The sequence below is a fragment of the Xenopus laevis genome, chromosome 1S, assembly GCF_017654675.1.
Source record: "Xenopus laevis strain J_2021 chromosome 1S, Xenopus_laevis_v10.1, whole genome shotgun sequence".
Lineage (NCBI taxonomy): Eukaryota > Metazoa > Chordata > Amphibia > Anura > Pipidae > Xenopus > Xenopus laevis.
In genome coordinates, this window is record NC_054372.1 from 39,403,050 (window position 1) to 39,414,311 (window position 11,262).

The 11,262-nt window shown below is 39.9% G+C and overlaps 1 protein-coding gene across 1 annotated transcript; it reads left to right on the plus strand.

The window, feature by feature from the left end:
* Window positions 1–1,245: 1,245 nt before the first annotated feature.
* On the plus strand, window positions 1,246–2,439 carry LOC108706632 (carbonyl reductase family member 4-like). Its single transcript, XM_018243217.2, has 2 exons — window positions 1,246–1,447; window positions 2,169–2,439. The coding sequence occupies exons 1-2, from the start codon at window positions 1,246–1,248 to the stop codon at window positions 2,387–2,389; spliced, it is 423 nt and encodes a 140-aa protein (XP_018098706.2). The 3' UTR covers window positions 2,390–2,439.
* Window positions 2,440–11,262: the final 8,823 nt, after the last annotated feature.

Consider the following 11,262-nt stretch of genomic DNA (forward strand, 5'->3'; position numbering starts at 1 on the left):
TCCTTCTATTGTGTACACATGGGCTTCTGTATCAGACTTCCTGCCTTCAGCTTAAACCTTATTGCCCTGGGCAAGAGCATGCTCAGTTTGCTCCTCTCCCCCCACCCCTCCCTTCTCTACTGTAATCTGAGCCCAGAGCAGGGAGAGACTCAGGCAGGAAGTGATGTAACACCACATTAATACTGCAGCTCCTATTCTAAACGAACAGAGTTTCTAGAGCTTTTTACTCAGGTATGGTAAAACATTCTACAGAATAAATATAGCATTCTAGCTTGCACTATTGCAGCTAATCTATTGGCAATAAAATGCCTCTGTAGCTTTCCTTCTCCTTTAAAGGGAAACTATCACGAAAATTAAAATTTAATATAAGCTTCATCATACTGAACTAAGAAACTTTCTGAATGCAATCAATTAAATATTCTGTACTGTTTCTGAAATCATCAAGTTTATCTTCACTATCCCTCTCTCAGCATCTGTTTCTCTTTATTCTGTCTTCATTCAAGAGTTGGATGTCAGATGAATGATCCAATATATCTCATAGGGGGGCTCCTTTTGCCTAGAAGATGTATTAGAGCTCACTCTATTAAAATCACCAGAAATCTTGTCTCTCTACATGCAGGATTTGTGCAAAAGGCAGTTATTTTGTTAGATTTCTTTGTACTGGAATCAGTTAACTGAATGAGCTCTTATTCATCTGCAAGTAAAGGAAGCCCCCCTATGAGATATATTGGATCGTTCATATAACACCCAGCTCCTGCATGAAGACAAATTGCTGAGAGAGGGATAGTGAAGATAAACTTGATTATTTCAGAAACAATGCCGATTTTTTTAATTGATTGTATTTAGAAAGTTTCTTACCTCAGTATGAGGAAGCTTCTAAAATATTTTCTTTTTCTCAATAGTTCCCCTTTTGAAAAGGAATTGTCTGGCCCAACCATCGATTACTAATACCACTGATCCTAGGATTCTATCGGCACCTTGTTTGAACAAGTCAGTGAGATATCATTAAACACCGTTCATGTATTTTGTGAGGGAGGAACCTGTTCAGGACAGAAGCAGAAATATGAGCGTTTCCGTGTTTGTTCAGCTTTGTGGTTGTCATTCTTCTATGTGCTATTTGTCTTGTTTATAAAATGAGAGCACTGAAAAAAAGAGCCTGCATTAAAACAACATACAGGTAATGTGCCAATTTGGCATATGTCTTCCTTTATAGGAAAGTTCTGTTGTTGGAGCCCATCCAGGGTAATGCACCCTGTTTCCTTAATGTTTGTCTTTCTCTTTGATCTTCTTTCATTATTGAATATTATTGCAGGAAGCATTGTTGGTCATAAAGGGAATATTGGTCAGAGCATTTACAGTGCCAGTAAGGCAGGATTGTTTGGATTCTCCAAGTCCCTCGCTAAAGAAGTGGCAATAATAAACATCCGAGTTAATGTAGTTGCACCAGGTAAGACTGGGCCAAACACTCTAACAATTTATTTAACCTGAACACTTACACCTGTCTGATCATTTATCAAAATTGTTAGATGAATGAAAACACTGCACTGGGTCAGGACCCAAATAGGGGTCCCATGAGGACCCTTCTAGGGGGCTTAAAGCGCCCAAATCGCAATTGAGTAATGGAGCAGTTGGTGTTCTTCCAGGGCCTTTTTGGTGGACACAGTGGGGCTCATTTATCAACACTGGGCAAATTAGCCCACCTATAGCAACCAATCAGTGATTAGCTTTTTAAAGCAAGTAGAACAATATATGCAGCAATCTGATTGGTTGCCATGGGTTACTGCCCATGGGCAAATTTGCCCAGTGTTGATAAATTACCCCCAATGTCTGGTATTTCTCCCCCTCCCACTTGGTTCCCCTGCTGCCCTCATCTCTCTTTCATATATTTTATTTATTATCATTATTGTGATAATAAATTTTTTTTATAAAAAATAATAAACAAAGTGATCCCTGTTTTTCAAGCAATACACAGGGTATAAATATAGTTACTGTGTGTTTGTCTGTTTAATCTAACAGCTGGTTCTCATGCTGAAATATATGGCTTTAATGCCAAGGCTACATTTTTCCATAAGATGTCAAGGGAACATTTGCATTTATACAGAATCCGCTCAGCACTGGTTTTCTCACAGAAGCTCAGTGTTGGGTTATATAGCTCTTCTGTGTTGCAGGAATTATTCAAACTGATATGACTTCAGGTTTAGAAGAAGATTCCCTAAATAAAATGATTCCCTTGGGCAGGTTTGGAGATCCAGAAGAAGATGCCCAGTCAGTCCTCTTCTTATTGGAATCCCCCTATATCACAGGACATGTTTACTGGCTGATGGTGCCTCCAACTACACATTTAGGTTTCTTCATCTTACAAAAGTTTAGACATTGTATGTTCAAATAAATATTATAAGAATAGTAAACAATGTTCAGTTTTTTACATTTTATTTTTCAGAGCCGCAAAATATGTTAGAAATAGATGTTAATAATAATAATAATAATAATAATAATATAAGTTGTAAATAAAATCTCACCTGAGAAGTCATTCTGTTTGGGGTTTAATTCTATTATAAAGGAAAAAATGATAATAACATTATGAAATTGAATATTTGCAGATGGTCTTATTTTTTTTTCTTTCCAGTAACCGTACTTTATGTATGGCTGCAACAAGACTTTAGTTTCTCTTTAAAGGGGACCTATCACCCAGACATAAAAAGCTGTATAATAAAAGTCCTTTCAAATTAAACATGAAACCCAAACTCATTTAAAAATCGCAGCTGTCAATCAAATATTGGCTGCCCCGCCTCTATGCTGTGGTCAGCTCTTGATTGGTGCAAACTTTATCATGAAGCAGGACGAAAAATATATTTTTAAGCTATGAAAAACCTATTTGGGGAAGAAAAGGGAAGCCAGAGTACGGTCTTTGACCTCACCAGACCTCAACCCTATAAAGCTCTTCTGGGAATATTGAGTACTGAACCTGCAATAATGGTGTTAGTCTTTATTTTCTCTACATTCCCTCTCTCTCCCTCTGTATATGCAGCATTTGTGCCAGAGGAAGTTTTTCTTTAAAGTATATATATATATATATATATATATATATATATTTGTACAAAATGGAGTGGAGTGCAGACCAGTCCGTGACTTAGTCCAAATAGGACAAATTATATATCAAACAAAAAAGTCCAGACCACTTGCTTAATGAAACAAAAAAGACTTTTACCAAGCAAGAAATTGCAACGTTTCGAAGCTCCCGCTTCTTTATCAAGCATACATGATTACAATGACATCACATCCTATATAGGGTCACAGGCATAAGTTCCGCCCACACACATATGTAGAATAATTAAGCATAACCCCATGGTATCACATAATATCACCCAGAATGAGCATAATTAAGCATTGTTGACATAATTCTAATAAACACCAGGTTATGCATCAAATAACTAGTAACAAATAAGTAACAATAACATATATTAGTTTTCACTCAGATTATCAAAACAATGTAACAAATAGGATATGTATTATCAATCAGTCCCAAAGTTATCCCATCTCATTCAATGATTGTAATATACTTATATAAAGGCATACAGATCATATTCTCTATTGAGTCCCTTTGGATGTAGCGTTTGTAGTGTATGGATCCAAAATTTCTCCCTTTTCTGGAGTTGCTGGAGTCTGTTGCCCCCCCGGCGTGGGGGGGCAACAGACTCCAGCACAAGAAACCTCAAGGTTGCTACCGAATGCCGTGCTGCATGAAAGTGCGCCGGAACCGGGTAATTTCAAACACCTCCTTTCTAATAGTAGATTTGTGCTGGCTTATCCTGTCACGTATAGGTTGAATGGTTTCCCCTATGTAGGCCAGCCCGCAGGGACATTTCAGCATGTAAACTACGTACTCAGTGTCACATGTGTAATGGTCTTGTATTTCGTACTTCCGCCCTGTGTAGGGATGGGTAAAGGCATTTGTGCGTATGACGCTAGAACACTGATTGCATCTACCACAAGGGTACATGCCATTTCTCAGGGGTGCTAAAGTCCTCTGCGGGTTGGTCCTAGTGGTACCTAAATCTGCCTTAACAAGTCTGTCCCTCAAACTCCTTGGGCGCTTATACGACAAGAGGGGGGGTGCTTTAAATTCCAAAATTTCAGGATAGGCTTTTTGCAGTAATGGCCAGTGTTTGTAGATAATTTGATGTATCTTACGTGTACTTGGGTGATAAGTATGCACAAACGGTATACGTCTTTTTTGTGACACCTCTGGAACCTTTTCCTGTATAATGGAATCTCGATGGAGCTCTCTAACCCTTGCTACTTCCTGGTTAAGCATTGCATTCGGGTACCCCCTCTGTGTAAATTTAGTTGTCATCTCAGTCAGGCGTTCAGTAAGATTTTCCTCCTCTGAAACTATTCGTTTAACGCGTAATAGTTGTGACCTGGGGAGAGAGGAAATATTAGCCCTCGGATGTGAGCTATCAAACCGTAATAAATTGTTCTTGTCAGTCGACTTGACATACAAATCAGTATGTAACTGTCTGCCTTTACGGTACACTGTAGTGTCGAGAAATGTAACCCTTTCCTCACTGTGCGTATATGTGAATTTTATGGTTGGGATACATGCATCCAAATATGATTTAAACTCCAATAGGGATCCAGCGTCACCCCTCCATACTACCAACAAATCGTCGATGTAGCGCCACCATTTCAGGCAATGTCTCTCGAATGATTCATGTGTGTAAACATATGTATCTTCAAAATGGTTCATGAAGATGTTGGCGTAGGTAGGGGCGACGTTGGATCCCATCGCGGTCCCCTGTAGCTGGAGATAAAACTTATCCTGGAACAAGAAATAATTCTTATGTAAGACAACAGATAGAAGCTCCATAAAAAAGTTAGTTTGTATAGCATCATACTCTGATTTCTCCAACACTGAATGGACCGCCGCCATGCCCAACTCGTGGGGGATGGAGGTGTACAGGCTGCTTACATCTAAGGCTGCCAATATTATTCTCTCTTCTCCTAGATCTAAGTCCTGTATTGATCTCAAGAAATGGGAAGTGTCCTTTACATATGACTGTCCCAAGGACACAAAGGGTGCCAGTACTTTATCCAAGAATATCGATAAAGGGGATAATATGGAGTTAACCCCTGCTACTATGGGTCGCCCTGGGGGAGATTGCAAATTTTTATGCACTTTAGGTAAAGTGTAGAACACCGGAATACAGGGGAATTCCTGTGTAAGAAAATCCCTAAGACCTTCATTGATAATGCTAGATCCTGGTAACGTAACAGCATCTCTGATATCAAACCTGTTATCTCTGCAGTCGGATCCCTTTCTAGACATACATAGGTATTACCATCACTTAATTGACCCAGGATTTCCTGTACATAATATTCCTTGTCTAAAATTACTAGGGCTCCCCCCTTATCAGCAGGTTTGTATATTACTGTATCATCCCCCATAAGTGAAGACAAAGAGTCCCGTTCAGTCACTGACAAATTGTTGTTAAATCTCATAGACCTTAGTCCCTTCGAGTCTTGTATTAAATGGTTAATGTCACGTGCTATAAAGCTGATAACAGTCTCAACCGGATGGTTAGATGTGGGTGGAAGATATTTGCTCTTCTTATATAGATTAAAGCGTTGCATAGTAAGTGACTCTGTGTGGACCTGAGTCTCTCCACCACCCCTGTCCTTAAACTGTACTTTAAGTCGTAGTAGTCTATAGAACCGCTGCAGGTCTATGTCCAGGGAGAATGTGTCTAATCTAGCAGAGGGACAGAATGATAAACCCTTCTGTAGAACACAAAGTTCCGATTGTGACAGTACCTTCTTTGAGATGTTTATCACCAGCGATGTCACTTCCTCTGCGTTGTCCTGTTGGTGGTCCGTGCCTGTCGTGTTTTGCCTGCGGCTGCGGCGTTTGCCTCTGGAATGGCCCCTGCGTGCTCCCCGCTGCTGGAGGGAGCGCTGTCCTCCCCTAAAAAAGAATGAGAGGAGCCGGACGAATCTGTTGTGCGCTGGGCAATAGATTCACCTGAACTGCTGCGGCCAATTTCCTGGCGTCTCTCCTGGCGTGGCGCACGTACTGCGCGTGCTTGTGTCCTCTGATTGCGGAAGAAAGATGGAGCAACGTAAGGACGTCCCGGTATCCACCGGTACACGCGTCCGTTCGTGTAATCCTCCGCGTCCCTCAGGAATTTGCCCCTCTTGCGGGCCTCAGTTTCCTGTCGGTACTTCCGCACCGGTTCGTCCAGCTGGGATTTAATCACAGAGAACTCCTCCTGTCCCGCAGTCTGTGTTAGCTGTGTCTCAAGTGCATTCACTTGCTCCGATACGGTAATCAATTCCTTCTGTATATGCTCAATAGTAAGTGTAATAATGTCCAGTGAGCACTTATTCAGTATACCTTCAAATTTCCTGCAAAACTCCAGGTTTTCGGAGAACAGAGTAGGTCGAAGGTGCACTCTCAAACCCCTTGGAATCCGTTTCAGGCGATGGTATTCTGCCAAAGTGCAGCCATGTAATTCCAAAGCAATGGATTTTTTGGTTAACCGCTCCAAATCTCGGCTCCGTGCCTCAGGGTGAGATGTGTGCAGAAACTCCCTCGAGCCCCTTGCTAGGGTTGCTATACTCGCCGCCTCCAACTCAGTGAAGGCAAATACATCCGCCTGGGTACTCGATAAGGGGGTAGTTTGGGACATCGGTCACAACTCAACACTCAAAATATAATATATTTGTACAAAATGGAGTGGAGTGCAGACCAGTCCGTGACTTAGTCCAAATAGGACAAATTATATATCAAACAAAAAAGTCCAGACCACTTGCTTAATGAAACAAAAAAGACTTTTACCAAGCAAGAAATTGCAACGTTTCGAAGCTCCCGCTTCTTTATCAAGCATACATGATTACAATGACATCACATCCTATATAGGGTCACAGGCATAAGTTCCGCCCACACACATATGTAGAATAATTAAGCATAACCCCATGGTATCACATAATATCACCCAGAATGAGCATAATTAAGCATTGTTGACATAATTCTAATAAACACCAGGTTATGCATCAAGTAACTAGTAACAAATAAGTAACAATAACATATATTAGTTTTCACTCAGATTATCAAAACAATGTAACAAATAGGATATGTACTATCAATCAGTCCCAAAGTTATCCCATCTCATTCAATGATTGTAATATACTTATATAAAGGCATACAGATCATATTCTCTATTGAGTCCCTTTGGATGTAGCGTTTGTAGTGTATGGATCCAAAATTTCTCCCTTTTCTGGAGTTGCTGGAGTCTGTTGTCCCCCAGGCGTGGGGGGGGCAACAGACTCCAGCACAAGAAACCTCAAGGTTGCTACCGAATGCCGTGCTGCATGAAAGTGCGCCGGAACCGGTTTCAGAGGAGGAAAATCTTACTGAACGCCTGACTGAGATGACAACTAAATTTACACAGAGGGGGTACCCGAATGCAATGCTTAACCAGGAAGTAGCAAGGGTTAGAGAGCTCCATCGAGATTCCATTATACAGGAAAAGGTTCCAGAGGTGTCACAGAAAAGACGTATACCGTTTGTGCATACTTATCACCCAAGTACACGTAAGATACATCAAATTATCTACAAACACTGGCCATTACTGCAAAAAGCCTATCCTGAAATTTTGGAATTTAAAGCACCCCCCCTCTTGTCGTATAAGCGCCCAAGGAGTTTGAGGGACAGACTTGTTAAGGCAGATTTAGGTACCACTCGGACCAACCCGCAGAGGACTTTAGCACCCCTGAGAAATGGCATGTACCCTTGTGGTAGATGCAATCAGTGTTCTAGCGTCATACGCACAAATGCCTTTACCCATCCCTACACAGGGCGGAAGTACGAAATACAAGACCATTACACATGTGACACTGAGTACGTAGTTTACATGCTGAAATGTCCCTGCGGGCTGGCCTACATAGGGGAAACCATTCAACCTATACGTGACAGGATAAGCCAGCACAAATCTACTATTAGAAAGGAGGTGTTGAAATTACCGGTTCCGGCGCACTTTCATGCAGCACGGCATTCGGTAGCAACCTTGAGGTTTCTTGTGCTGGAGTCTGTTGCCCCCCCACGCCGGGGGGGCAACAGACTCCAGCAACTCCAGAAAAGGGAGAAATTTTGGATCCATACACTACAAACGCTACATCCAAAGGGACTCAATAGAGAATATGATCTGTATGCCTTTATATAAGTATATTACAATCATTGAATGAGATGGGATAACTTTCGGACTGATTGATAGTACATATCCTATTTGTTACATTGTTTTGATAATCTGAGTGAAAACTAATATATGTTATTGTTACTTATTTGTTACTAGTTACTTGATGCATAACCTGGTGTTTATTAGAATTATGTCAACAATGCTTAATTATGCTCATTCTGGGTGATATTATGTGATACCATGGGGTTATGCTTAATTATTCTACATATGTGTGTGGGCGGAACTTATGCCTGTGACCCTATATAGGATGTGATGTCATTGTAATCATGTATGCTTGATAAAGAAGCGGGAGCTTCGAAACGTTGCAATTTCTTGCTTGGTAAAAGTCTTTTTTGTTTCATTAAGCAAGTGGTCTGGACTTTTTTGTTTGATATATATATATATATATATATATATATACACTTAATACTGGCTATGAATTATTGAGCTTGAAGTATATCTTATGTATACCATACAATTTTGGGGCAGATTTATCAAGGGTCGAATTTAGAATTTGAAAAACGACAAAATTCGAATTCATAAAGACCAACCGAAATGAAATCAAAAGTTCTTTTTGGCTGAATAAGTCCGTTACGATCGAATAGATCTGTATTCGTTAGAATTCGATTTGTACAAATTGAATTAATCGCGATCGTACAATTCAAATTTTTTTCCCCCCAAAAAACTTCACCAATTGACTCCAAATAGGTTCTAGGAGGTCCCCCATAGGCTAAAACAACAATTTGGCAGGTTTTAGATGGCGAATGGTCGAAGTCAAATTTTTAAAGAGACAGTACATGATAAATTTTAAAATTCGAATTTGGACTCTTCCCTAGTCGGAGTAAAAAAAATTTGCTTGAAATTTGAATTTTCACTTCGACCTTTGATAAATCTGCCACTTAATGTCCTCAGCAAGTAAATAAAAAGCGGTTTAGAGTTGGCACATTGAGACTGGCCTTTAAAGGACATGTAAAGCCTACATTTTCCTACCATGTACAGTATATACCATGCAAGTTATTTATGCAAAAACAATTTCTCCGCACTAAGACGAAAAGGTTTGAAGAAACAATCTTTATTTAAATCCTTGCATAGCAATTGTCTTAAAATCCTTCCCCACAAAAAAAAAAACATCTGTCCATGGCATTTAACACACATTCATGTTAAACTCTGAACCGTCTCAATATTGTTACATTACTCCTACTAACAGACGGTGGCACTTGATATAAATACGTATAAATGGAAGCATTAAAATGCTAGTGAAAAATCAACCATTACCTAAATAAATCACATTAACAGAGGCATTTGCACGATGTTATAAGACGAGCTGTTTTCTACAATAAACTAGAAAAGCACCGTGGCCCTTGTCTAAAAGTGACGCTGTTCCAGAAATACAGAAATTATTAGGTAAAGTCCTTAAATATAACATGGTGACAAAATATAAGCTGGCCCTTTTTACATAATTAAGGTGCATTGGCTCTTTTCCTGATGCGGATATTATTTGGCCTAAGCAGACCCACTACAGTAGAGAGTTTTAGGATATCTCCACATATATAAATAGGTATTCGCGACTTTAAATTATCTTATTTTCTGTTGTTGGGTTCCAAACAATTCCATATTGATATCTGGGACCGACACTAGGAAGCCAACTGTCACACACTGACATCACTATGCTAATATGGGACTAATAGAACCTCTTTCCATACTGAAAATCTATTGTTGGGAGTCTCATGGCTGAATCTGGTAAGCCCCTGAATGTGATGCCCAAATCCATGCCAAGGGTCACTGCAATAAAGGAATTGAAATATATTCCTACAGACGAAATGATTAGTGTTGCAGCCATTTCTGCTAAGTTACTGTAAACCTTGAAACACTGTATGTTTATCATATTGTCATATACTTGTATTTTATTGAAAATCTCAATAAAAAGAATTTCAAAAGAAAGTTACTGTAAACCGTAAAGGGATACTGTCATGGGAAAATGTTTTTTTTCAAAACGCATCAGTTAATAGTGCTGCTCCAGCAGAATTCTGCACTGAAATCCTTTACACAAAAAAGCAAGCAGATTTTTTTATATTTAATTTTGAAATCTGACATGGGGCTAGACATAGGGGCACATTTACTTAGCTCGAGTGAAGGATTAGAATGAAAAATACTTTTTGGCTACTTCGACCATCGAATTGGCTACTTCGACTACGACTTTGACTTCGATTCAAACGATTTGAACTAAAAATCGTTCGACTATTCGACCATTCGATAGTCGAAGTACTGTCTCTTTAAAAAAAACTTTGACCGCCTACTTTGCCACCTAAAACCTACCGAGCACCAATGTTAGAATATGGGGAAGGTCCCCATAGGCTTTCCTAGCAATTTCTGATTGAAGGAAAATGGTTCGATCGATGGATTAAAATCCTTCCAGTCGTGAGATTCGAAGGATTTAATCATTCGATCGATTTTTCCTTCGATCGTTCGATCGAACGAATTGCGTTAAATCCTTTGACTTCGATATGCGTAGTCGCAGTATTTAACTTCGATGGTCGAATATCGAGGGTTAATTAACCCTCGATATTCGACCCATAGTAAATGTGCCCCATATTGTCAGTATCCCAGCTGCCTCCAGTCATGTGACTTGTGCTCTGATAAACTTCAGTCACTCTTTACTGCAATTTGAAGTGATATCACCCCCTCCCTTACCCCCCCCCAGCAGCCTAACAACAGAACAATGGGAAGGTAACCAGATAGCAGCTCCCTAACACAAGATAACAGCTGCCTGGTAGATCTAAGAACAGTAAAATCCAGGTCCCACTGCAACACATTCAGTTACATTGAGTTGGAGAAACAACAACCTGCCAGAAAGCAGTTCCATCCTCTTTCTGAAAGCACATGACCAGGTAAAGATGGCGGCCTACACACCAATATTATAAATAAAAAAAAATACACTTGCTGGTTCAAGAATGACATTTTATATTGTAGAGTGAGTTATTTGCAGTGTAAACAGTGGAATTTAGAAATAAAAACGACATCATAAAAA

Coding starts and splice junctions, on each gene's coding strand:
- LOC108706632 (XM_018243217.2), top strand. CDS start 1,246: ATGCACCCTGTTTCCTTAATGTTTGTCTTTCTCTTTGATCTTCTTTCA. Junction 1,448..2,168: donor AGTTAATGTAGTTGCACCAG/GTAAGACTGGGC, acceptor TCTGTGTTGCAG/GAATTATTCAAACTGATATG.